The sequence below is a fragment of the Xenopus tropicalis genome, chromosome 5, assembly GCF_000004195.4.
Source record: "Xenopus tropicalis strain Nigerian chromosome 5, UCB_Xtro_10.0, whole genome shotgun sequence".
Lineage (NCBI taxonomy): Eukaryota > Metazoa > Chordata > Amphibia > Anura > Pipidae > Xenopus > Xenopus tropicalis.
In genome coordinates, this window is record NC_030681.2 from 30908353 (window position 1) to 30932807 (window position 24455).

At 46.7% G+C, this 24455-nt stretch overlaps 1 protein-coding gene across 1 annotated transcript; it reads right to left on the reverse strand.

Annotated features, from left to right (window-relative positions):
• Positions 1-3463: 3463 nt before the first annotated feature.
• Positions 3464-13541, reverse strand: etaa1 (ETAA1, ATR kinase activator). The gene is made up of 6 exons (NM_001078808.1): positions 13430-13541; positions 11777-11917; positions 10323-10402; positions 9320-9420; positions 6410-8361; positions 3464-3887 (listed from the first exon to the last, which is right to left on the reverse strand). Exons 1-6 carry the CDS (start codon positions 13506-13508, stop codon positions 3763-3765), a joined length of 2478 nt encoding a protein of 825 aa, NP_001072276.1. The 5' UTR covers positions 13509-13541; the 3' UTR covers positions 3464-3762.
• Positions 13542-24455: the final 10914 nt, after the last annotated feature.

The following is a 24455-nucleotide window of genomic DNA, read 5'->3' on the forward strand; positions in this document are numbered from 1 at the left end:
AATAAGGGCTAAGATTGGCTATTAGGCAGCCTCTATGCACACTATCAGCTTACAGGGGGCTTTATTTATTAGTAAATCCAACCAAAACTTGCCAACAAGTCAGGAATTCAAATATAACTACCTGGTTTGGGGGCACTGAGAGCAACATCCAAGGGGTTGGTGAGAAACATGTTGCCCCTGAGCCACTGGTTGGGGATCACTGCTCTACAACACACTGAAGTTAATTTAAAGGTAAACCACCCCTTTAATGTTTAAATTATTTTTAATGGAGACTCAATAGATTTCCTATCCGGAATACCCTAGGTCCCAAGCATTCTGGATTACAGGCCATACCTGTATTAGAAAATGAAAAGTGTTAACAGGTTATAGTTCACAACAACCAATTTAAACTACTGGATGCCAGTGTCTTTCACGATCGACGTAGAACAGATTATCGGTGAAAACAGTGGCGCGCGTGTACTGTCGAGAAATCTGGTTGCAGTTGACTAATGTGTTATCTTTTTTAATGTCACTTTAGAAGGCAATTCTGAGCATTATGCTTAGCCTGCTGCATAATGAAGATGGTTCCTGAGACTAATTAATCCTGAAAATGATCAGTTGATCTATCTCATTGAGACCAATACATTTTTAATTGTTCATTTTAGTCAAGCATCATTTCAACAGAAGTCAATTTGCAATTTCATTAGTGCACAAAAAAAAAAAGCCTGGGGTTTATTCACAGTAAAAAGGCAAAAAAAAAAACACGTTGGCAAGAATTCATAACGAATGTTAATCCTCTAATTAATTCTATGTATCAAGAAAGAATTAATGTGGCCTTCAGTTTCAGCAGTGATTGTGCCAAGCGGTACATTTGGTCATACCTTCCCCTTCAGAAACAAAAAAGCTTTAACAAGCTAAGTGGAAAATACCCAGGCATCTAATGACAAGCTTTGAAACAACATTCACAGACCATTTGCTTTGATGGCATTTCAAGGGTTTTGTTTCCTCATTTAAAGCCGATGCTAAAGGAAAACTTCTACCGTCGAACAAATCAACGTGCATCCTGTGTTCTGCCACTTCCAGAGCTGTTTATAAGTTTTGGCCTGTACATTCCACAGCATCCTAGATGATGGTGAAATGCTTAAAATATAACTGCTTATTACATTTTTTCTTTTTGATGAGAAAGTGCTCTATGTAATAATGCTGCCATCAAAAAATACTACAGCTGGCAACAAACAGACCAAGGTACTGAATATCGGACAATACATTACTGCAAAATGACAGGTGCATTACGTTGACAAGTGAAACCAATTGGACTGGCTCAAAGGGAAAATCATTGGATGAAAATTCTTGAGACCCAATCAAAGGGTTTGTTTAAGAGGGAGCTGCATAGATTCGGACACTTTAACAGCACCGAAGATTATACACAAGACATTCCACCGAGAGCGCTGAGTATCGGTATATTCTTCATATACCACTTGAAGTGAAACCAATGGGACTGGCTGGTTGGCCATTGACTGTACTTGCACGTGCATTAGGTAATTAGCTGACCTACAAATGCCTGGTTTTCTGATTCGGCAGGGAGGACAACTTTATGATTAAACCTTGCAATGTAGATAGCTAGATTACCATTATACAACCCCCTCCCGTTACCCTTTGTTATGACTGTTTTGCAAGGAGATCATAATGCAGGGAGATTATCTCTGCACTTGTAATATAGTTACTTACCTCACAAAAATAGTAAATAGTAGCTTCAATTTCTCTGTTTAGAAATGACAAAAGACAGATTTTTTTAAATGATTAAAACTATGGGCAAAAAGTATCTTCAGCACAAGACCTATTTATTTATTAACTCATGAAAAAAGGGGATGTACTGCGCCTTTAAGTTTCTTACATTGATGTTACTGGTATGTCTGGGTTTAATGCAGTGCTCAAAATATATATTATAAATATTTTTATATGTTCACCAAACAGGAAAGAAGCATTTCCTGCCTCACAACTCCAACCCAATGTCAGCTCTCCAACCTGCGCTGCCCCAATGCGCTTTTATACCTCCTCCATGCTCAATTCCTTTAACAGTCCATACCACTTCCCTGCAACATCCCCCCATTTGCTATTAGACATCCACCTTCACCCTTTTCCATGCTCCATCAAAAGTATACTGCATAATCATTTGGAGCACTCGCATAGTACCGGATCTAGGAACTAACACTTATATTGCAGTGTCATCCACTGTAACCTACAGCACTTATATTTGCCTATTTGTGTCTGTAAGTTACCCTCCCATCTAGATTGTAAGCTCTATGGGGCAGGGGCCTCCATCCTTTTGTCTCTTAACTTCAACCGTACCTTGTATTTGTTATACTTTGTATTTATCTATTATCTAAGGACAAGAAAAGGTTAATATAAATGAAAAGTAAGTCTAAAGGCATTCTTTTTAGGTCCTTACTGCATATCTAAATTCCCAGATCCCTGCTTGCTTCTCTGAGATATGGTGCTGGCAGCCTACAGCAGTGTGACGCCTACAGTGACATCACTGAAATCTCCTTTCCCATCCTGTAGGTGCCAGCGGCAGCCTTCCTATTCTCTGAGCATGTGTGTAACTTGATTCTGTCTCCTGTTCTGAGCTACACATACCCACCAGCCAATCAGAAGCGGATCTGGCAGAGGGGAGGGGGGGGAATGAAACATGTGCAGTATGAAGCAAGGAGGGAAAAGAAGGGAGAATACCTTTTTAAAGATGGCTGCCTGTTCAAGAAAACAGATAGACAATGTGAAGTAAGTGTGACTGAGTAAATATTTGATTAGGTGAGCCAAAAGTGTGGCATTTTTACTAAACAATAGGAGGACTATTGGGCAGTATGCTTTTTAAATTTTGACTTGCATTCTCCTTTAATAACCCCGTTTGTATTAATCTATTCTACTGTACAGTGCTGCGTACATAAGTAGTGATTTAAAAATAAAGATATACATACATACAAATACACGTGGCATGAAATAAACTGTCATGTATTGTTGGGGCCACAGGATCATGAAAACACTGGCATCACTGTCATAAATAGTTGAGCTGATGTGACATATTTCTGGCACCGTGTTGTAATACAATGGGTTCAGAGTGTCATATATTGCTGGGGCTACTAGGTCACGAAACACTAGGATCATTGATTCGCTAGTTGCTGCTCATTTCTAAAAAGTGCGTGTGGCTATAAAAAATTGGTGACTTGTGACCTGCATACCATAGCTCCATTGCTCTTTTGTGCCACTGGGTGGGCCTGCTTAAGTCTCTTTTTTTTAATAAATATCAGACATTCGGGAAAATGAATTGTTGAATTTGAAAATAAAAAATGAGAAATTATGTTTTACTAAATTTACCCCTTAAATAATGTAAAAAATATTACATTAATTTTGTCAATGCATTTATCAAAAAGGAAATGTTATGCTAAATGACACAGAAGATTGAAGAAACTGTACAATTTAGAATAAATGATTTTCAAACTGTTTTTATTTTTACAAAAAAATTTCTTAGTTTGATTTTTACATACGCGATACATACAATTACTGTATCAGCGTAGCCATTCCTGAACATACAGGAGGACCTTTTTACTTATACAAATATTACAAAAAAAGAATGGTTTACCATTGTAAACAATGAAATGTTAGAATCTATAATAAAAATAGTGTTCTCTTTGATTCGGCACAATTAATTCTCACAGAGAAGTTTCAATAAACAAAGATCCAGTCTGCAAATCCATGATGTCAGAAGTACGCATTGCAGCATCATAGCTATGTGCGTGCTGTATCACTGGATGATGCCTGAAGTTTCATTTGCCTTCTGGCCAACGCCTCTTGTTTTTTTCTCTCAATTTCTTCCATTGAACACTTTTTATTTCTTTCTTCTGAAACAAACACTGAAGAACAAAGAGGTATGAGTTTAAAAATATATATATTTTTACAGCAACGGCATTACACATTTGCTGACTGGAAAGAGAATTATGAATAATCATGCAACGTATAATAAGGCTATTCTGATATTTGGTGCATTTTGTTTTTCCTGATCTATTCCCTAAGTGACACAATTGCACAGAATAATAAATTAAAGTGGCATCGGAATGTTTATGGGAACAACATGCACAATCAGACAGAGTGAAGCTCCTAAAATAAAAGCCAGCGCACATAAGCTTCAGGGAAGACAAGCAGAGAAAACAGTGTAATACTTTTTAACTAGACATCATTATTTGATTTTTTTCAAATGTACAAAGGTGTACCATAGATCCCAATTGGAACACAATAAGTGGGGGTGTCTAGTATTACACTATGGGGCCTATTTATTATGCTGTGTAAAACAAAATTTGCGAAAAAAACGCCATTATTTTAAGTGAGTTCCAGTGAAAGAAAAAAAAAGTGTAAAAAAAAATTACACCGATTTTAAACTGCAAAGCCTGGCGATGCGTGGTGAATTCTGTCACAGTTTTTTACACAGCTTAATAAATAGGTTTTTTGGACTTGAAGGAATACAAATGTGGGCCCGGAAAGGGACATCGAACTTACCAAGACTTTGGCAAGATTTTTATTTACACTGAGGCGCCTGTGCTCTGAAAAATGTGATCTGCCTTGCAGTGCTGGTATCCAAGGTTTAATCCCAGCATTTTTATGTTCAACCTGTGTTCGAAAGGGATTCCTTGGGATACCCTGGTTTTCTCTTTCAGTCCAAAAAAGGCAAATTAATTAGCTCCTAATAAAATGGACCCTACTGTTTCAATAGGGACTTAGGTTGTAAGCTTCACTGGGACAGAGGCTTATACGAATCATGGAAAAGTATAGGGATCTATTATCTAGAATATACTTAAGATCTGGGGTTTACTTTATGAAGAATGGAGCACCTCTAGTGCAGAGAAAGGAAACCATGGTAATCTGACAAACCATTTCCCAACATACCTTAGGTTTACAGTGTCATGAAAACCCTCCCTCACCTTGTTCCATTGTGAAGTTATAGATCTGCTTTTCATAGAGAGTGGTGCACCGATTTCAGGATAGCAGAGGGACTTCAAGTCTCAGAATGTACTACTTCACAATGGAACAAGGTGGGGGAGGGTTTGCATTACATTGAGAATATAAGGCATGTAAGGGCTCTGGCACACGGGGGAGATTAGTCGCCCGCGATAAAACTCCCTGTTCGCGGGCGACTAATCTCCCCGAGTTGGCTTCCCCTGCCATCCCACCGGCGAACATGTAAGTCGCCGGCGGGATGGCAGAAGCGGCGGCGCGATTTCGCGCAAATCGCCGAAAAAGACTCACGAGTCTTTTTCGGCGATTCCCTGAAATTGCCCCGCCGCGTCTGCCATCCCGCCGGCGACTTACATGTTCGCCGGTGGGATGGCAGGGGAAGCCAACTCGGGGAGATTAGTCGCCCGCGAACAGGGAGTTAATCGCGGGCGACTAATCTCCCCCGTGTGCCAGAGCCCTAAGAGTACCATGGTTTCCTTTTATGCCGAGGGGGGGGGGGGGGGGGGGGGGGGTGGAGAAAGGGTACCTGCAAACACAGACAGATATGTGCAAATAAAATACATTTATAATTTTTTTCTGGAAGTACAGATTGCGATTAGGCAGTTTTTCTATATGAGCCCAGATGAATAAGCTCATGTCAAGAACATTTAATGGTCTGCCTGGTTCTTTATCAAAGAATCAAAGGAAACTGCTCACATACTAAACCAGAAACTGAAAGGAAAATTTAGTAACTGGAGACAATAAGGTCTAAAGATGTTTATTACAAGTGTCAGAGCGCTGAACAAAGAAACCCCCAGGTTTATATAATGTTTTACAGAAAAAATGTTCTCATCTCATAACCAGGAAGGAAAATTCCAAGGAGAACAGAAACTGTCTGAGTGAAGGGTAGTCTGCTGTATCTTCCTACACGTGGACCATCTATAAGCCATACATTCAGGTGTATCAGACTAATCAGCCTGCAGGCCGAAAGTCATATTTTGTGCATTTTAGGCATTTAAGTGAATAGCTAAATAGCAGTGTTACATTCATATGTATCAACACTGTAATCTGAGAAAGAATAAGGAAGAACTGCGGTTTATCTTACTCCTATTCTTGTGATACCCCATGCACCAGAAATAGGCACAGATGAGATTTTTAATTTCAGACAAACCCGAAAACATCCTAGCATGCCCTCTTGAATACAGCACCCACCAATGCGTCATACACACCCAAAAAGCCAGGCAATATGGTGAAAAATGGCCAAACTGCCCTACCAATTGTAGGTATGAAGGTCCAGCTATAGCAACAACTAAAACATTACACAAATGAAGATGCCAACACATTCATTGCATAAACTGCATCTTCTTCTATACCCTTTAGATCATTTGAGTTAACATTTCATAGCACGCAGATTTTCTTTTCATTAAAAAAACAAAAGATAACTAACCTTTTGAAGTCAGCAAAGAGGAGTCAGAGAGTTGTCTCTTTAAACTGAAGTGGTGATCAGGTAATTTATTCTTTGGGGCCATTGTATTTCTCTGACTTTTGTTTCCAGCTATATCTTGGAAATCTGTATTTTTAAAATCACTTGTCCCTCCAGTAAATGTATGTGAAGGCACTATTTGAGATGATTTTGTTCGAGTAAAGGTGAACTTTGAAGGTGCCACAGAAGTCTTTGCAGTGGTTGTAGCTATCTGTGGATTTCCCACGCTTCGTGATTGAGTATCACTAAGCAGTGTTTTAGTGCATTCACTAGCAGAAGGAACAGAATGAAACCTGCCAAACCTTACAGGGGCTAGGGTAGTTTTGCTCAAGCCTACTTTTTCATTAGACGTAAAGACACTTTCACATGTACTAAGTCCTGTGACTGCAGAAGGAGCTGCTATTTTCTGCAAGTTGTTGTTTGATGAGCTATTATATCGTGTTGCATTCCCACTGAATTTATTTGTTGCAGAAAAGGATTGGGAAATTTGGCTTCCATTTTTGTTTTGCCCATAGTGCTGGCTTGGCTGTGCATGCTTGGTTGTTCTCATAACAGTTTTTGCACAGTTTAAGCCTGTTACCTCTGTATTTTCAACTTTATTACTTCCTTCATTTGATACTTGAGCCTGCGTTAACCTTTCTACATCATCACATACTTGATACAATAAATCATCGTCTTCGTTTGCTTCCCAAAGGCTATCAGATTTACAAAACATATCCAGAACGTCATCGGAAAATTTGGGGTCATCCCACTCATCATGCTGGACTGAGGTCTTTTCTGGAATAGGTGCATGGATCTGTTTCTGTGGGACGTGACAGGAAGAAGGCTTCACTGGCACACTATGTACACTTAACATTTCTGTGTTCGTACTGTGTTTTTTATATAGTCCACAGGTAAAGGCATCTTTTTCATAAACAAGTGAACTGCTACTCTGTGTTCTTCTATCTTGCCTGGAATTATTCTTTTGGGAGCTTAAACATAACTGGGAAATATTACTTGTTGAAGGTACTGAAACATTTTCACTCTTGTTAGTTTTAGGACAAACATAATTTTCCGCTTTGCCAATAGACTGTGAATCAACTCGTGCATTTGAGGTTTGTGACACAAACTTAAAATTATTCGCTTTATTAGAAACCATAGTTTTATCACTGTCTTTAGACTTTTCAAATGTTTTAGACCCAACAGAATTCAAGTCACTTCGGTATGATTTGCTATTGGTCTGCTCAGATTTAGGGGTAGCAATCAAATTTGGATTCTGTGTAATTTCCATAACAAAAGAATCATCTTCAAAAAAGTCATTGCCCCAGTCATCTTCAAAGTCATCTTGGCTATTAGATGTTGCAGCAGCTGTGGTAGACACACCATGAGATTTAGTCTGTTTAGATCTCTCCTTAGGAAAAATGGATCCATCCGTTTTAGAGGTATGTAGCACCTTTGAATTTGAGTCACTATGCGATGTATTTTGCCTTGTAGGTGTCCGATATTTGTTGCCATCACCTTTATTATGCAAAGAAATTTCACCAGCGTTATCTTTTACAGGAAGCCCATGTGTGCTGCCTAGAGAGATATCCGATAACGTCTGGCTTAATCGTCCACTGACTTTTTGCGTGGAACAGTCAAAAAGTGCATTGAGAGCTGCTTCTGCATCCTGATCAACAGATTTCTGCCCATGTGATGATGTGCTTACTTGTGAACTCTGACTGACAGATTTCAATGCAAGTTCTACTTCTTCTTCAGGGATATCTTCTAAAAATGTATCTGTTTCACAGATTTGAGCAGCGCCTAAATGTACAGTTTTGTCATCTGTTGAAGTCAGATCCTGTTGTTCTTGAGGCTGGATTGCTTCTACAAAGTTTCTGTCAAACTGTCTGGCCAGCTTCATGAGTTCTTCTTCTGTATGCAAGCTTCTAGGCCTTCTAACAGAAACAGCCATAATACAAAACTTTAATGACCAATAATTACGAAGACAAAAGTGTTATCATTCTTACACCAAATGCCAGCATTTAATACTTAACATAAAACTAACCCTAGCTTTGTTCAAAAATATTTTTGCTCAGATTCAAATTGTGAACATCGCACATTGACTGAACTCACCCCTACCCTACTTACCTGTTTGACTCCTGACATCTATTCAGCCACATGTGCTGCAGCAGTGCCGGAAACATTTATAATGTTTGGCATTATAGATGTAAACAGGTATTCGTTTTAACACTCACTGCTAAGAAGTGTTTTAAAACCATTATAAGTTCCCATAACAACCTACAGAATGTACAGTGTTAGCCTATATTTAGTTAATCAAATATATAGAATGCCTCTCCTGTCAAAACAATTTTAAAAACAAGCCCTTACAACTTGCATTATTATTGATATGTAAACAATTACCTAATAAGACTCCTTATGCTACATTGTGATTCTTGTTAGTCTACTATACAACATAAGGAATGTATTGGGTCATTGTCAAAAGCCTGGTTCTCCCTAAGGGCAATGGCGACTGCCTAGAGGAAATCATACTCCTTTCAAGTAACAAAATGCCATGCAGATCTTTTAATTCAAAAGACTTAAAAATTGCATTTTCTTTCCAGATGAATCAAGCAAAAAATGGGTAGGATCATTTCAAGGCTTTTCAGTTTTAAATGTTACTTTTAGTTATATCATCACCATCTGGAAGTAGAATGTCAAGTAGGTGATAACACACGCGATGTGCCATTGCCCTGATAAATCATCTGTAGATCTATCCATTCCACCTACTTTATGGAAATGGATCTATCTATTCCATCTACTTTATGGAAATTTGGCATAAACTGAGAAAATGTACTCTTTATGCTTCATTGGGGAGATGCAAATACTTTCATAGTACAGTGACATAATACTTACAAGCTAGCTTTTGCCCTTGATCTTGCAACTACAGGTGTTGATGGAATAGCATCATCCCCAATCCACATTTGAAGATAAGCAGCAGCGGCAGGCTTTTCATTCTGCAACAAAAAGGAAAAAAAAAATATTATATAATATAATTCTACTTGTAGGGAAGATTTATTTATGTCTGAAACACTAAAAATGTAAATGATATAAAAGTTGAATTATTAGGCTTAAACATTTAGGTTGTATTTTATTGTGAGAATGCACATTAAACAGCACAATAATCACAATATTTCCCTAACTGGAACATCAGTTAGGGAAATAATTTGAGGGACCACAGTCTATCACAGTACTAATTAGAGCCAGTAAGTTGGTCTCTAAATAAAAAGAGCAACATGGGCAATTTTGTATCCAGAATAAACTAGAGCAAGAATCCTGAGCTGCAGATCTGTAGGGACAGCTCTTCTTATGTAGGAATGACACTGTATTACTACAGAAATCAATGTAATTATGCATAAGATAGGCAACAGTTGGGAAATGCACGTGAGCAACAAATTTAAGAATGCAGTCTTCAAATGTATGACAGTATCTTTCTCCAACATGCCTTTAAATGACTCTGTAATGTCACTGTATACTTGTGTTTTGTCTCCACCATGTCAAATTAAGAATCTCACAGTGCACAAATGCAACACATGTTAAAACTCGTAAACTGTACAGGGCAGGGACCTCCTTCCTCTTCTTTTGTTAACAATCAGACTTAACCTTTAATGTAATTCTACTTTGTATTTATTACTGTATTGACCTACAGTAATTGTTCTATATGCAGCACTGCATACATAAGTAGCACTATATATACATGCATCCTATCAGCCCCGTCTTAGCCTTAACCTACCCTAATGCAATTTTCAGCAGAATATCTAACAAATAAAAACAGGAATTTGTATATAAAATCAATCATGTTGGTTTTTAATTATACCCCAAAAAACAAAGCCCAATTAAAACCCTTGAAGCTCATTACCTTTGGAGCTATCCTGTTAACAATATCAGAAATTTCAACAGTACATTTGCTCGCAGTCTGTTTTTTTCTTCTTCCATTTTCTAGAGCATAAGAATTTCACAGTAAATACATGCAAAATTGAAAACATAAAATGGAAAAAATAATCAATTTAAATCTAAAAATAAATAGATATGCCTTTTTATCTTAAAGGTTATAAGGACTCATTCATGAAGTAAGGCAAGTGCAAAATTGTGCACTCAAACTCTATTCACAACACCATGTGTGTCCAATACACACTGCTCTATACTTGCCCCAAAACATCTCTTAAGTTGTTATGCAATGTACAGGGCACCTATATGCAAGGGAGCCCTAAATTGAACACCTGCCTTGAGTTAAGGGTAATATCTAGGGTCTGGCACGCAACAAACTTCCACCCAATAATAACTGCACTGGCATTTTTGTGCCTATAGCATTGTATTTCTATTTATATATGAACACTACAATGTACAACATTATCTCCAAAAATACCAAAACCAGGATTTATGTAGCTAATAAAATAAACAGCCATTCAGCATTCAAGTGGTATGGTTGCCAATATGTAATGGAACAGAGGTACTATCCCCAAGCCACATATAAGAGGTGCAGAGCTTCTATATTACAGCATCACGTTCGCTAGCAAATGTATAGTTAGTGTTTCTTTAAAGGCGTAGTTCACCATTAATTTAATGTTTTGTGAATTAAAGAATGCCATGTTATTAGCAATTTTTCAGTTGGTCTACATTTTTTATTGTTTTTATTTGCCTTATTTTGGCAATTTTATTATCGCTGTTATTTTAAATTGGAGAGCTGCTGAAAAAAAAGTTAAAATATTTAAAATCCACAAAATAAAAGATTTAAGACTAATTGCAAATTGTCTAAGTATATCACTGGCTACATCCTAATAAATGTTAACTGAAAGGTAAACTAACTAAAACAAAGCAGATCAGTGAGGTTTTATTACTACTTATTTATTTAGGGATTAGTTTTTTCCAGGTACGTCATTTAGGCCACTGGCTGCCAGGTTAAATGGGACCTAGCCATCAGGTAACATTAAATTCCCAATATGTGTGTGAAACAGCTAATTGTAAACCTCGGTGAGAGCAGATTTTTAACAAAGCAGGTTTTCAGAAAACTGCGAGCACCACTTATCTGTCACTTTAATTCCATTAAGAAAATTGCATAATATGGCGGTTAGAAGTTTCTAAAACATGCTCGAGAAAACCTAGTAACAGTGCTACCTGTAGCAAAAACAGGAATCAGCGACACAGTTGCATACATATGACCAGTTTGGCCTGAAAATTTGATCGAATTTAACCTTAATGCCCAACTGTATGGGTGTATTTGTTACTATTGGATTGCAGAAAGTCTGCTCAGACAGTGTATGAAATCTGCCTATGCACAAAACATTACCAATATGCCTACGCAGCAAACATTACCGATTTTAAACGCTGTCGGCGAATATGGATCCCAAAAGATTTCATGTTGTTGATCAATGTCATTGGAGGGAGAATTGAAAGCTGGAGAGGAGTGTTTGCTTCTAGACAACCTTTTTGGAGTTTTCTTGTACGAAGTTGATTCTACGGGAACGGTTAAAGAGAAACAAACACTATTAAGCGATGCACTCATCACACTAGAAACACAATGGGCTGTATATGAATGAATCAAAAACTGACAGAACTCAGTATTATATCTTTATATTGCATTACAAATACAGTACATGTTCTGTAGTACCCTTAAAGGAGAAGGAAAGGCTAAGTCACTTGGGGGTGCCAAAATGTTAGGCACCCCCAAGTGACTTAGATCGCTTACATTTTACCCCGGGCTGGTGCCCCTGTACGGAGAGAACAGCACCAGCCCGGGGTAGCAGCGAGCGCTTCCTCCTTCCTGTAGCGCCGCGCGCGCATGCGCAGTAGAGTGAAAAGCCAAACTTAAACAAGAAAGTCGGCTTTTCACTCTACTGCGCATGCGCCGGCCCACGGATTTCGCCGGCAGAAGAGAGAGGAAGAGGAAACACTCCCTGCAGGTACCCCGGGCTGGTGCTGTTTTCTCCTAACAGGGGCACCAGCCCAGGATACAAGGTAAGCGATTAAAGTCACTTGGGGGTGCCTAACATTTGGCACCCCCAAGTGACTTAGGCTTTCCTTCTCCTTTCATTAAAGGAGACATATCCTATAAAAATAATGAATGTACCAATGAATTATACTCCTCTAGATATAGAAGGATTGTGCTTAAAAAAGTTGTGTTTCTGACTGATTTATTGAGAAATTCGCCCAAAACCCCACTAGCCCCGCCCATCTGTTCCACTTCCTGCTGGCTAAATTCTCTGGATGAGCTGGGGAGCCGGCGGCCCTCCGTACCCTGCACTGTAGGATAGGAACCAATCAGCAGCTAGGCTGACCTGATAGGGAACTGAAGCCTGTCTTTGCTTGTGTGACTGCAGGGCTGTGATTGGCTCTCCCCCTCTTACTGTGCTTCTGGCAGGGACCGTTAGGACACGCCCACCCTTCATTTGAAACACAGATATGGACCTGAGTGGATCTATAGGGAGCTCCAATAATGTTTAGCCCAAAGTGAAACCAACACCATATATTATTCATAACTGCCTACAGGGTTAGGGTTTTCCCATTTATCCAAGTAAAGTAAAAGTTCCTATAATGTATATGAGACTTAGACCAAGGGAAGAAGTACAGAAGAACCAAGGAGATGGCAGGACTCTTATTATGCACGTCTGCAGGTCAGGCTGTCAGTAGTAGGGTAGGCCTGTCCTGCACAGAGGCAACTCCAGAGGACGGCCATAGGGACTGTTCCTCTAGGTACAAATCTCTCCCTCCCCAGAAGCTCTCCTGGGGTTCAGGGTCCCCCTGGCTTGCGGCTAAGGGATGGATGGGGGCAGGGCACAGCGATACCAACACTGGCAGCAGTGAAACGCTCTTCTCTAACTAAATAAGCGATTTTTTCTTTAAAACTAACAGAGCAGCTTTACCCTCCGCACATAAACCCGCAGCAGATTTACAATCTTCCAGGCACCGGAAGTAGAGTCTTTCAACCCATTTACAATAGAGAGCGAACCGCTGCAGAGAAATGCCTACCCCCGGAAAGTGCCGCTTCCTGCGGGGCAGTCCCAACTTTCCTTACACAGCCCGCAGCCCCGCACCGCTGCTTAAACATCCCGCTACTCCGGTAACATCCAGCTCAGCAGCTCCTGCCTGGCACCGAGTACTGACGTCACAAGTCTCATCTCGCGAGAGTGCGGCGCACGAATACGTCTATAAGCGCGGTGACGCGGTACGTACAGCTTTGTTAGGGAATGAGGGCAATCCTCTGTATGTGTTATGTAATGACAAGCCGGTAGTTTGCTGTGTGTATGGCAGGCTGTGGCTACTTTCTATGTATTTTGGGTTTTTTTTCCCAATAATATGCCCACTGACTCAGCTACAAATATATGACTTAAACTTAGCACTTTATGTTTTCTCAATAGAACAAATAACCTACATTTTTTCTTTGCCAGGTGGGTACTGGCTATAACTCAATGGCTTCCACTGGAGTCTTTGCCTCACTAAAGGGCAATACACATTATAGGGCTGATTTACTAAGACACGAATTTGAATCCGAATGGGAAAAATTCCGATTGTAAAACGAACGTTTTGCGAGTTTTTCGTACTTTTTGCGATTTTTTCGTAAATTGTCGCGACTTTTTCGTAGCCGTTACGACTTGCACGAATAGTCGCCACTTTTTCGTAGCCGTTACGATATGCTCGTATCTTGTCGCAACTTTTTCGTATTGAGCGCTCGTAACCTGCGGGCAAAACTTTCAGACTTAGCATGATTTTGGAAGCCTCCCATAGAGCTCAATGACACTCTGCAGCTCCAACCCGGCCCAAGGAAAGTCTCCCATAGGGCTCAATGGCACTCTGCAGCTCCAACCTGGCCCAAGGAAAGTCTCCCATAGGGCTCAATGGCACTCTGCAGCTCCAACCCGGCCCAAGGAAAGTCACCCATAGGGCTCAATGGCACTCTGTAGCTCCAACCTGGCCCAAGGAAAGTCACCCATAGGGCTCAATGGCACTCTGCAGCTCCAACCTGGCCCAAGGAAAGTCTCCCATAGGGCTCAATGGCACTCTGTAGCTCCAACCTGGCCCAAGGAAAGTCTCCCATAGGGCTCAATGGCACTCTGCAGCTCCAACCCGGCCCAAGGAAAGTCTCCCATAGGGCTCAATGGCACTCTGCAGCTCCAACCTGGCCCAAGGAAAGTCTCCCATAGGGCTCAATGGCACTCTGCAGCTCCAACCCGGCCCAAGGAAAGTCACCCATAGGGCTCAATGGCACTCTGTAGCTCCAACCTGGCCCAAGGAAAGTCACCCATAGGGCTCAATGGCACTCTGCAGCTCCAACCTGGCCCAAGGAAAGTCTCCCATAGGGCTCAATGGCACTCTGCAGCTCCAACCTGGCCCAAGGAAAGTCTCCCATAGAGCTCAATGGCACTCTGCAGCTCCAACCTGGCCCAAGGAAAGTCTCCCATAGAGCTCAATGGCACTCTGCAGCTCCAACCTGGCCCAAGGAAAGTCTCCCATAGAGCTCAATGGCACTCTGCAGCTCCAACCTGGCCCAAGGAAAGTCTCCCATAGGGCTCAATGGCACTCTGCAGCTCCAACCTGGCCCAAGGAAAGTCTCCCATAGAGCTCAATGGCACTCTGCAGCTCCAACCTGGCCCAAGGAATGTCTCCCATAGGACTCAATGGCACTCTGCAGCTCCAACCCGGCCCAAGGAAAGTCTCCCATAGGGCTCAATGGCACTCTGCAGCTCCAACCCGGCCCAAGGAAAGTCTCCCATAGGGCTCAATAGCACTCTGCAGCTCCAACCCGGCCCAAGGAAAGTCTCCCATAGGGCTCAATGGCACTCTGCAGCTCCAACCTGGCCCAAGGAAAGTCTCCCATAGGGCTCAATAGCACTCTGCAGCTCCAACCCGGGCCAAGGAAAGTCTCCCATAGGGCTCAATGGCACTCTGCAGCCCCAACCCGGCCCAAGGAAAGTCTCCCATAGGGCTCAATGGCACTCTGCAGCTCCAACCCGGCCCAAGAAAAATTCTCCCATAGGGCTCAATGGCACTCTGCAGCTCCAACCTGGCCCAAGGAAAGTCTTCCATAGGGCTCAATGGCACTCTGCAGCTCCAACCCGGCCCAAGGAAAGTCTCCCATAGGGCTCAATGGCACTCTGCAGCTCCAACCTGGCCCAAGGAAAGTCTCCCATAGGGCTCAATGGCACTCTGCAGCTCCAACCCGGCCCAAGGAAAGTCTCCCATAGGGCTCAATGGCACTCTGCAGCTCCAACCAGGCCCAAGGAAAGTCTCCCATAGGGCTCAATGGCACTCTGCAGCTCCAACCCGGCCCAAGGAAAGTCTCCCATAGGGCTCAATGGCACTCTGCAGCTCCAACCTGGCCCAAGGAAAGTCTCCCATAGGACTCAATGGCACTCTGCAGCTCCAACCTGGCCCAAGGAAAGACTCCCATAGGGCTCAATGGCACTCTGCAGCTCCAACCTGGCCCTAGGAAAGTCTCCCATAGGGCTCAATGGCACTCTGCAGCTCCAACCTGGCCCAAGGAAAGTCTCCCATAGGGCTCAATGGCACTCTGCAGCTCCAACCTGGCCCAAGGAAAGTCTCCCATAGGGCTCAATGGCACTCTGCAGCTCCAACCTGGCCCAAGGAAAGTCTCCCATAGGGCTCAATGGCACTCTGCAGCTCCAACCCGGCCCAAGGAAAGTCTCCCATAGGGCTCAATGGCACTCTGCAGCTCCAACCCAGCCCAAGGAAAGCCTCCCATAGGGCTCAATGGCACTCTGCAGCTCCAACCTGGCCCAAGGAAAGTCTCCCATAGGGCTCAATGGCACTCTGCAGCTCCAACCCGGCCCAAGGAAAGTTTCCCATAGGGCTCAATGGCACTCTGCAGCTCCAACCCAGCCCAAGGAAAGCCTCCCATAGGGCTCAATGGCACTCTGCAGCTCCAACCCGGCCCAAGGAAAGTCTCCCATAGGGCTCAATGGCACTCTGCAGCTCCAACCCGGCCCAAGGAAAGTCTCCCATAGGGCTCAATGGCACTCTGCAGCTCCAACCTGGCCCAAGGATAGTCTCCCATAGGGCTCAATGGCACTCTGCAGCTCCAACCCGGCCCAAGGAAAGTCTCCCATAGGGCTCAATGGCACTCTGCAGCTCCAACCCGGCCCAAGGAAAGCCTCCCATAGGGCTCAATGGCACTCTGCAGCTCCAACCCGGCCCAAGGAAAGCCTCCCATAGGGCTCAATGGCACTCTGCAGCTCCAACCTGGCCCAAGGAAAGTCTCCCATAGGGCTCAATGGCACTCTGCAGCTCCAACCTGGCCCAAGGAAAGTCTCCCATAGGGCTCAATGGCACTCTGCAGCTCCAACCCGACCCAAGGAAAGTCTCCCATAGGGCTCAATGGCACTCTGCAGCTCCAACCCGACCCAAGGAAAGTCTCCCATAGGGCTCAATGGCACTCTGCAGCTCCAACCCGGCCCAAGGAAAGTCTCCCATAGGGCTCAATGGCACTCTGCAGCTCCAACCCGGCCCAAGGAAAGTCTCCCATAGGGCTCAATGGCACTCTGCAGCTCCAACCCGGCCCAAGGAAAGTCTCCCATAGGGCTCAATGGCACTCTGCAGCTCCAACCTGGCCCAAGGAAAGTCTCCCATAGGGCTCAATGGCACTCTGCAGCTCCAACCCGGCCCAAGGAAAGCCTCCCATAGGGCTCAATGGCACTCTGCAGCTCCAACCTGGCCCAAGGAAAGTCTCCCATAGGGCTCAATGGCACTCTGCAGCTCCAACCCGGCCCAAGGAAAGTCTCCCATAGGGCTCAATGGCACTCTGCAGCTCCAACCTGGCCCAAGGAAAGTCTCCCATAGGGCTCAATGGCACTCTGCAGCTCCAACCTGGCCCAAGGAAAGTCTCCCATAGAGCTCAATGGCACTCTGCAGCTCCAACCTGGCCCAAGGAATGTCTCCCATAGGACTCAATGGCACTCTGCAGCTCCAACCCGGCCCAAGGAAAGTCTCCCATAGGGCTCAATGGCACTCTGCAGCTCCAACCCGGCCCAAGGAAAGTCTCCCATAGGGCTCAATAGCACTCTGCAGCTCCAACCCGGCCCAAGGAAAGTCTCCCATAGGGCTCAATGGCACTCTGCAGCTCCAACCTGGCCCAAGGAAAATCTCCCATAGGGCTCAATAGCACTCTGCAGCTCCAACCCGGCCCAAGGAAAGTCTCCCATAGGGCTCAATGGCACTCTGCAGCCCCAACCCGGCCCAAGGAAAGTCTCCCATAGGGCTCAATGGCACTCTGCAGCTCCAACCCGGCCCAAGAAAAATTCTCCCATAGGGCTCAATGGCACTCTGCAGCTCCAACCTGGCCCAAGGAAAGTCTTCCATAGGGCTCAATGGCACTCTGCAGCTCCAACCCGGCCCAAGGAAAGTCTCCCATAGGGCTCAATGGCACTCTGCAGCTCCAACCCGGCCCAAGGAAAGTCTCCCATAGGGCTCAATGGCACTCTGCAGCTCCAACCAGGCCCAAGGAAAGTCTCCCATAGGGCTCAATGGCACTCTGCAGCTCCAACCCGGCCCAAGGAAAGTCTCCCATAGGGCTCAATGGCACTCTGCAGCTCCAACCTGGCCCAAGGAAAGTCTCCCATAGGACTCAATGGCACTCTGCAGCTCCAACCTGGCCCAAGGAAAGACTCCCATAGGGCTCAATGGCACTCTGCAGCTCCAACCTGGCCCAAGGAAAGTCTCCCATAGGGCTCAATGGCACTCTGCAGCTCCAACCCGGCCCAAGGAAAGTCTCCCATAGGGCTCAATGGCACTCTGCAGCTCCAACCTGGCCCAAGGAAAGTCTCCCATAGGACTCAATGGCACTCTGCAGCTCCAACCTGGCCCAAGGAAAGTCTCCCATAGGGCTCAATGGCACTCTGCAGCTCCAACCCGGCCCAAGGAAAGTCTCCCATAGGGCTCAATGGCACTCTGCAGCTCCAACCCAGCCCAAGGAAAGCCTCCCATAGGGCTCAATGGCACTCTGCAGCTCCAACCTGGCCCAAGGAAAGTCTCCCATAGGGCTCAATGGCACTCTGCAGCTCCAACCCGGCCCAAGGAAAGTCTCCCATAGGGCTCAATGGCACTCTGCAGCTCCAACCCAGCCCAAGGAAAGCCTCCCATAGGGCTCAATGGCACTCTGCAGCTCCAACCCGGCCCAAGGAAAGTCTCCCATAGGGCTCAATGGCACTCTGCAGCTCCAACCCAGCCCAAGGAAAGTCTCCCATAGGGCTCAATGGCACTCTGCAGCTCCAACCTGGCCCAAGGATAGTCTCCCATAGGGCTCAATGGCACTCTGCAGCTCCAACCCGGCCCAAGGAAAGTCTCCCATAGGGCTCAATGGCACTCTGCAGCTCCAACCCGGCCCAAGGAAAGCCTCCCATAGGGCTCAATGGCACTCTGCAGCTCCAACCCGGCCCAAGGAAAGCCTCCCATAGGGCTCAATGGCACTCTGCAGCTCCAACCTGGCCCAAGGAAAGTCTCCCATAGGGCTCAATGGCACTCTGCAGCTCCAACCTGGCCCAAGGAAAGTCTCCCATAGGGCTCAATGGCACTCTGCAGCTCCAACCCGACCCAAGGAAAGTCTCCCATAGGGCTCAATGGCACTCTGCAGCTCCAACCCGACCCAAGGAAAGTCTCCCATAGGGCTCAATGGCACTCTGCAGCTCCAACCCGGCCCAAGGAAAGTCTCCCATAGGGCTCAATGGCACTCTGCAGCACCAACCCGGCCCAAGGAAAGTCTCCCATAGGGCTCAATGGCACTCTGCAGCTCCAACCCGGCCCAAGGAAAGTCTCCCATAGGGCTCAATGGCACTCTGCAGCTCCAACCTGGCCCAAGGAAAGTCTCCCATAGGGCTCAATGGCACTCTGCAGCTCCAACCCGGCCCAAGGAAAGCCTCCCATAGGGCTCAATGGCACTCTGCAGCTCCAACCTGGCCCAAGGAAAGTCTCCCATAGGGCTCAATGGCACTCTGCAGCTCCAACCCGGCCCAAGGAAAGTCTCCCATAGGGCTCAATGGCACTCTGCAGCTCCAACCTGGCCCAAGGAAAGTCTCCCATAGGGCTCAATGGCACTCTGCAGCTCCAACCTGGCCCAAGGAAAGTCTCCCATAGAGCTCAATGGCACTCTGCAGCTCCAACCTGGCCCAAGGAATGTCTCCCATAGGACTCAATGGCACTCTGCAGCTCCAACCCGGCCCAAGGAAAGTCTCCCATAGGGCTCAATGGCACTCTGCAGCTCCAACCCGGCCCAAGGAAAGTCTCCCATAGGGCTCAATAGCACTCTGCAGCTCCAACCCGGCCCAAGGAAAGTCTCCCATAGGGCTCAATGGCACTCTGCAGCTCCAACCTGGCCCAAGGAAAGTCTCCCATAGGGCTCAATAGCACTCTGCAGCTCCAACCCGGCCCAAGGAAAGTCTCCCATAGGGCTCAATGGCACTCTGCAGCCCCAACCCGGCCCAAGGAAAGTCTCCCATAGGGCTCAATGGCACTCTGCAGCTCCAACCCGGCCCAAGAAAAATTCTCCCATAGGGCTCAATGGCACTCTGCAGCTCCAACCTGGCCCAAGGAAAGTCTTCCATAGGGCTCAATGGCACTCTGCAGCTCCAACCCGGCCCAAGGAAAGTCTCCCATAGGGCTCAATGGCACTCTGCAGCTCCAACCCGGCCCAAGGAAAGTCTCCCATAGGGCTCAATGGCACTCTGCAGCTCCAACCAGGCCCAAGGAAAGTCTCCCATAGGGCTCAATGGCACTCTGCAGCTCCAACCCGGCCCAAGGAAAGTCTCCCATAGGGCTCAATGGCACTCTGCAGCTCCAACCTGGCCCAAGGAAAGTCTCCCATAGGACTCAATGGCACTCTGCAGCTCCAACCTGGCCCAAGGAAAGACTCCCATAGGGCTCAATGGCACTCTGCAGCTCCAACCTGGCCCAAGGAAGGCTCAATGGCACTCTGCAGCTCCAACCCAGCCCAAGGAAAGTCTCCCATAGGGCTCAATGGCACTCTGCAGCTCCAACCCGGCCCAAGGAAAGTCTCCCATAGGGCTCAATGGCACTCTGCAGCTCCAACCTGGCCCAAGGAAAGTCTCCCATAGGGCTCAATGGCACTCTGCAGCTCCAACCCGGCCCAAGGAAAGTCTCCCATAGGGCTCAATGGCACTCTGCAGCTCCAACCCGGCCGAAGGAAAGCCTCCCATAGGGCTCAATGGCACTCTGCAGCTCCAACCTGGCCCAAGGAAAGTCTCCCATAGGGCTCAATGGCACTCTGCAGCTCCAACCTGGCCCAAGGAAAGTCTCCCATAGGGCTCAATGGCACTCTGCAGCTCCAACCTGGCCCAAGGAAAGTCTCCCATAGGGCTCAATGGCACTCTGCAGCTCCAACCCGACCCAAGGAAAGTCTCCCATAGGGCTCAATGGCACTCTGCAGCTCCAACCCGACCCAAGGAAAGTCTCCCATAGGGCTCAATGGCACTCTGCAGCTCCAACCCGGCCCAAGGAAAGTCTCCCATAGGGCTCAATGGCACTCTGCAGCTCCAACCCGGCCCAAGGAAAGTCTCCCATAGGGCTCAATGGCACTCTGCAGCTCCAACCCGGCCCAAGGAAAGTCTCCCATAGGGCTCAATGGCACTCTGCAGCTCCAACCTGGCCCAAGGAAAGTCTCCCATAGGGCTCAATGGCACTCTGCAGCTCCAACCCGGCCCAAGGAAAGCCTCCCATAGGGCTCAATGGCACTCTGCAGCTCCAACCTGGCCCAAGGAAAGTCTCCCATAGGGCTCAATGGCACTCTGCAGCTCCAACCCGGCCCAAGAAAAGTCTCCCATAGGGCTCAATGGCACTCTGCAGCTCCAACCTGGCCCAAGGAAAGTCTCCCATAGGGCTCAATGGCACTCTGCTGCTCCAACCCGGCCCAAGGAAAGTCTCCCATAGGGCTCAATGGCACTCTGCAGCTCCAACCCGGCCCAAGGAAAGTCTCCCATAGGGCTCAATGGCACTCTGCAGCTCCAACCCGGCCCAAGGAAAGTCTCCCATAGGGCTCAATGGCACTCTACAGCTCCAACCTGGCCCAAGGAAAGTCTCCCATAGGGCTCAATGGCACTCTGCAGCTCCAACCCGGCCCAAGGAAAGTCTCCCATAGGGCTCAATGGCACTCTGCAGCTCCAACCCGGCCCAAGGAAAGTCTCCCATAGGGCTCAATGGCACTCTGCAGCTCCAACCTGGCCCAAGGAAAGTCTCCCATAGGGCTCAATGGCACTCTGCAGCTCCAACCCGGCCCAAGGAAAGCCTCCCATAGGGCTCAATGGCACTCTGCAGCTCCAACCTGGCCCAAGGAAAGTCTCCCATAGGGCTGAATGGCACTCTGCAGCTCCAACCCGGCCCAAGGAAAGTCTCCCATAGGGCTCAATGGCACTCTGCAGCTCCAACCTGGCCCAAGGAAAGTCTCCCATAGGGCTCAATGGCACTCTGCAGCTCCAACCCGGCCCAAGGAAAGTCTCCCATAGGGCTCAATGGCACTCTGCAGCTCCAACCCGGCCCAAGAAAAATTCTCCCATAGGGCTCAATGGCACTCTGCAGCTCCAACCTGGCCCAAGGAAAGTCTCCCATAGGGCTCAATGGCACTCTGCAGCTCCAACCCGGCCCAAGAAAAATTCTCCCATAGGGCTCAATGGCACTCTGCAGCTCCAACCTGGCCCAAGGAAAGTCTCCCATAGGGCTCAATGGCACTCTGCAGCTCCAACCCGGCCCAAGAAAAATTCTCCCATAGGGCTCAATGGCACTCTGCAGCTCCAACCCGGCCCAAGAAAAATTCTCCCATAGGGCTCAATGGCACTCTGCAGCTCCAACCTGGCCCAAGGAAAGTCTCCCATAGGACTCAATGGCACTCTGCAGCTCCAACCTGGCCCAAGGAAAGTCTCCCAAAGGACTCAATGGCACTCTGCAGCTCCAACCCGGCCCAAGGAAAGTCTCCCATAGGGCTCAATGGCACTCTGCAGCTCCAACCCGGCCCAAGGAAAGTCTCCCATAGGGCTCAATGGCACTCTGCAGCTCCAACCCGGCCCAATAAAAATTCTCCCATAGGGCTCAATGGCACTCTGCAGCTCCAACCTGGCCCAAGGAAAGTCTCCCATAGGGCTCAATGGCACTCTGCAGCTCCAACCCGGCCCAAGAAAAATTCTCCCATAGGGCTCAATGGCACTCTGCAGCTCCAACCCGGCCCAAGAAAAATTCTCCCATAGGGCTCAATGGCACTCTGCAGCTCCAACCTGGCCCAAGGAAAGTCTCCCATAGGACTCAATGGCACTCTGCAGCTCCAACCTGGCCCAAGGAAAGTCTCCCAAAGGACTCAATGGCACTCTGCAGCTCCAACCCGGCCCAAGGAAAGTCTCCCATAGGGCTCAATGGCACTCTGCAGCTCCAACCCGGCCCAAGGAAAGTCTCCCATAGGGCTCAATGGCACTCTGCAGCTCCAACCCGGCCCAATAAAAATTCTCCCATAGGGCTCAATGGCACTCTGCAGCTCCAACCCGGCCCAAGGAAAGTCTCCCATAGGGCTCAATGGCACTCTGCAGCTCTAACCCGGCCCAAGGAAAGTCTCCCATAGGGCTCAATGGCACTCTGCAGCTCCAACCTGGCCCAAGGAAAGTCTCCCATAGGGCTCAATGGCACCCTGCAGCTCCAACCTGGCCCAAGGAAAGTCTCCCATAGGGCTCAATGGCACTCTGCAGCTCCAACCCGGCCCAAGGAAAGTCTCCCATAGGGCTCAATGGCACTCTGCAGCTCCAACCCGGCCCAAGGAAAGTCTCTCATAGGGCTCAATGGCACTCTGCAGCTCCAACCCGGCCCAAGGAAAGTCTCCCATAGGGCTCAATGGCACTCTGCAGCTCCAACCCGGCCCAAGGAAAGTCTCCCATAGGACTCAATGGCACTCTGCAGCTCCAACCCGACCCAAGGAAAGTCTCCCATAGGGCTCAATGGCACTCTGCAGCTCCAACCTGGCCCAAGGAAAGTCTCCCATAGGGCTCAATGGCACTCTGCAGCTCCAACCCGGCCCAAGGAAAGTCTCCCATAGGGCTCAATGGCACTCTGCAGCTCCATACCGGCCCAAGGAAAGTCTCCCATAGGGCTCAATGGCACTCTGCAGCTCCAACCCGGCCCAAGGAAAGTCTCCCATAGGGCTCAATGGCACTCTGCAGCTCCAACCCGGCCCAAGGAAAGTCTCCCATAGGGCTCAATGGCACTCTGCAGCTCCAACCCGGCCCAAGGAAAGTCACGATACCGACGCTTGAATGAATCCGAAACTTTCGTACTCGGCGCGATGGCTACGAAAAAGTCGCGACAATTCGCGCAAGTCGTAACGTCACGAAAAAGTCGAGACATTTTGCGAAAGAGTAGTAACGGCTACGAAAAAGTTGCGACAATTTCTGAAAAAATCGCAAAATACCGATGAATACGAAAAAAACCGCGTTCGGACGCTTATTGGACGTTCGTGGATTAGTAAATGTGCCCCTAAGACTTTGCCAAGCAAGCAGATCTTCTCCTGATATCCCCACATACAGGTGAGCGATATCGGGTGAATTTAGGCTAATTCTGGGCCAAATGATTGAATTAAAACGCCAGTAAGGCACTGTCAGTTCGGGGACCGCATCAACAAGCCGATGGTCCCCAATCTATCCTATTGGGTTTCCTTAATATTTTTAGTAGACTTAAGGTATGAAGTTTCCAAATTACAGAAAAATCCCAATTTGTTTGTTTTTTAATTTAGTTAATTATTTAACAGTTATTTTTTTCTCTCCTTAGAGTATTGCTTACAATACCCGCTGACACCTCTGGCACCTCTGTTCCCAATTTGACCTAAATGAAAGTGCTTTTTGCGAAAACTAGGGCCAGGAGTAATCTTCATAATTTTGATCTGGCATCTGGTGTTTTTTGTGTAAACAATGGGCAGATTTTTCACAATTTAGCAACAAAAAAGGGCTCATTTAGGCGAGTAGAGGTATGGGATCCATTATCCGGAAACCCGTTATCCAGAAAG